At 77.2% G+C, this 2,152-nt stretch overlaps 1 protein-coding gene across 1 annotated transcript in view; it reads right to left on the reverse strand.

The window, feature by feature from the left end:
• Positions 1–1,631: 1,631 nt before the first annotated feature.
• PMVK (phosphomevalonate kinase) overlaps positions 1,632–2,152 on the reverse strand; it is a 1,202-nt gene continuing 681 nt past the window's right edge. Inside the window, exons 2-3 of the mRNA XM_019556850.1 lie at positions 1,968–2,097; positions 1,632–1,786 (exon numbers count right to left, since the gene is read on the reverse strand). Of these exons, the coding sequence (XP_019412395.1) occupies positions 1,650–1,786; positions 1,968–2,097 (267 nt within the window). The 3' untranslated portion in view covers positions 1,632–1,649. The remainder of the gene's footprint in view (positions 1,787–1,967; positions 2,098–2,152) is intronic.

Here is a 2,152-nt window from a genome sequence, read left to right on the forward strand (position 1 = left end):
CGCAGGGATCCCCCGCCTCGGCAGCAGCGCTAGGCCCGGGGCAGGGGCCGCTCCGTAGGGCGGCGGCGGGGACGTGCGTGATGCCGTGAGCCCCGCCCCGCCAAGGTGAGAACCGGGGGTTGCCATGGACACTGCATCCGGCTGCGGCGCCGGCGGCCCCAGATGGAGCTGCGGGAGCCGGAGCGGCTCGGCGCGAGGGCGGCAGAAGCCCCCCCCACCTGCCCGCGGCCGCGCCCCGCAGCAGGACTCCTGGGTTCCGTTGCCCGCGGGGGCCGGGTCCCGTGGGCTGGAGCCGGGGACAGGAGCCCGGACGCCCGCGGTCTCCCCGCTCCGGCGGGTTCCTGCTCCCCAGGCGGCTGCTTCCCGCTGCCGCCCGCGATCTCCGCATCTCGGCCCCGCGGGGCTGCAGGTCAGCGGCCGGCGGCGCCCGGGGGTCCCTGCCCGCTGCAGTCGCGTCCCGCCCTGTGCGCGCCGGAGCCCGCCGGGGAAGGAGCAGCAAGTGGAGCCGCCCCGGCGCGGGGACGACTGGACGTCTCCGCTAATCTCCCACGCCGCCGGGCCGGGCCGGAGTCGGGAGCTACCGGGGCCTTCGAGGCCGCGCCCTCCGGTGCGGGGCGGAGACGCAGGGTCGGGCCCTGCCGCCCCTGACCGGGGCAGGGGCCCCACCTCCCGCAGCCAGCGGCCCGAGGGACGCAGCAGGGCCCGAGCCTGTTCCTGGCCCAGGGCTGCTGGGGGCGGTTCCGAGCCCAGCGCCCCCCGCACCTACACGTGTCACCTTGAGCAGCCCCGCGGGGACGTCCTCTGCCCCCCCTTCCCCTCCTCCCGCAGCCGCGCTCCAGCTGCGCCAGCTTTTAGCGCAGGAGCAGCTAATCCGGGGGGAATTGGCGGCAGCAGGAGCCCAGCTGTCATCCCGCCTCCTCCCCACCCCGGTCGGATCCCCCCGCCCCAGCTGGCCCAGCCTCAGCCCGGAGTCCCGCGTCTCCACGCTGCTGCAGCCGCGACAGGCGGCCTCCACGTGGACCTGCCGCAGGGCTCCAGGCGGCCCTCGGGCTTCTCCTTTCCCTGCAGCCCCCAGCCCAGCCCCGTGCTGCTCCTCCACGCCCGCCGGGAGGCCCGGTGGCACCGACGAGCCCCGCGGACCCAGCACCAGCTTCCTCTGCCTGTGAGCTCAGCTCAGCTGCCACCCGGAGGTGTCAGGGCCCCGATCCTGCCGGCCCTCCTTCCAGCCGCAGCGGCGGGGCCAGCCCCCCGCCCCCGGGCCGCGACCACCCCCGAACAGAAGAGGCGCGGCCCTTCGCACCCGTCACCTTTATTGCAGCGACACCAGCTCCAGCGGTGCAGCCCGGCCCGCCACCAGCTCCGGCGGGGGCGCCCTGCCCCCTGGTGGCAGACAAGGGAGCGACACCCGCCCCAGTGCCCCGGGGACTCATCTGGGCGCTGCCGCCCCCGCCGGCCACGGCGCTCCGGGGCCTGCTCCACCGGCGCTTGACCTCCGCCCCCCGCCCGGGGCGGGGCAGAGCCCTGCAGGGACCAGCTCCCTCCAGGATACCCGTCATGGGCCAGAGCCCCGCAGCCCTGCTCTCCGGCCAGCCTCGGGCTTCCTGGGCCTGCCTCAGCGGCTCCGGCTTCACGGCAGGGCCCCGGCGCCGCTAGAGCTGGTCCTGGACGGCCCGCAGCACGGCCCGCAACTGGCGCTCCAGGGCTGTGGCGTCGCCGTCGTTGTGCAGGGTCCAGTCAAAGGCCAGGCCCTGGTCCAGGCCGCACTCGGACTCTGCGTCGTCCACCCCTGGCGAGAAGGGGCCGAAGTGAGGCCGCTGCCGCTGCCGCAGGGCTGGGCAGGCCCGCCCCGTCCCGGGGGGCAGAGCCAGGCCGGGGAGCTGCAGCCCCCCGAGCAGCTCCGCCGCCCCTGCCCCGGGGCAGCACAGGGTCAGAAACGTCCCAGCGCCGGGGCCCTCAGCACCGCTCACCCGCCACGAAGGCCCAGCCCCTGCTCGTCCTCGTCGCCTCCGACGCCTGCACCCGCACGGTGCGGACGGCCGGGCCGTAGGCCGCCCGGAACCAGGCCACGTCCGACGGGCGCCGCGTGTCGCTCACCACCTGCGGGCACGGGCGGGGCAGGGCGCGGGTCAGGAGCGGGGCCGGGCACACCCCC

The sequence above is a fragment of the Crocodylus porosus genome, unplaced genomic scaffold, assembly GCF_001723895.1.
Source record: "Crocodylus porosus isolate Cpor-Errol unplaced genomic scaffold, CroPor_comp1, whole genome shotgun sequence".
Taxonomy (NCBI): domain Eukaryota; kingdom Metazoa; phylum Chordata; order Crocodylia; family Crocodylidae; genus Crocodylus; species Crocodylus porosus.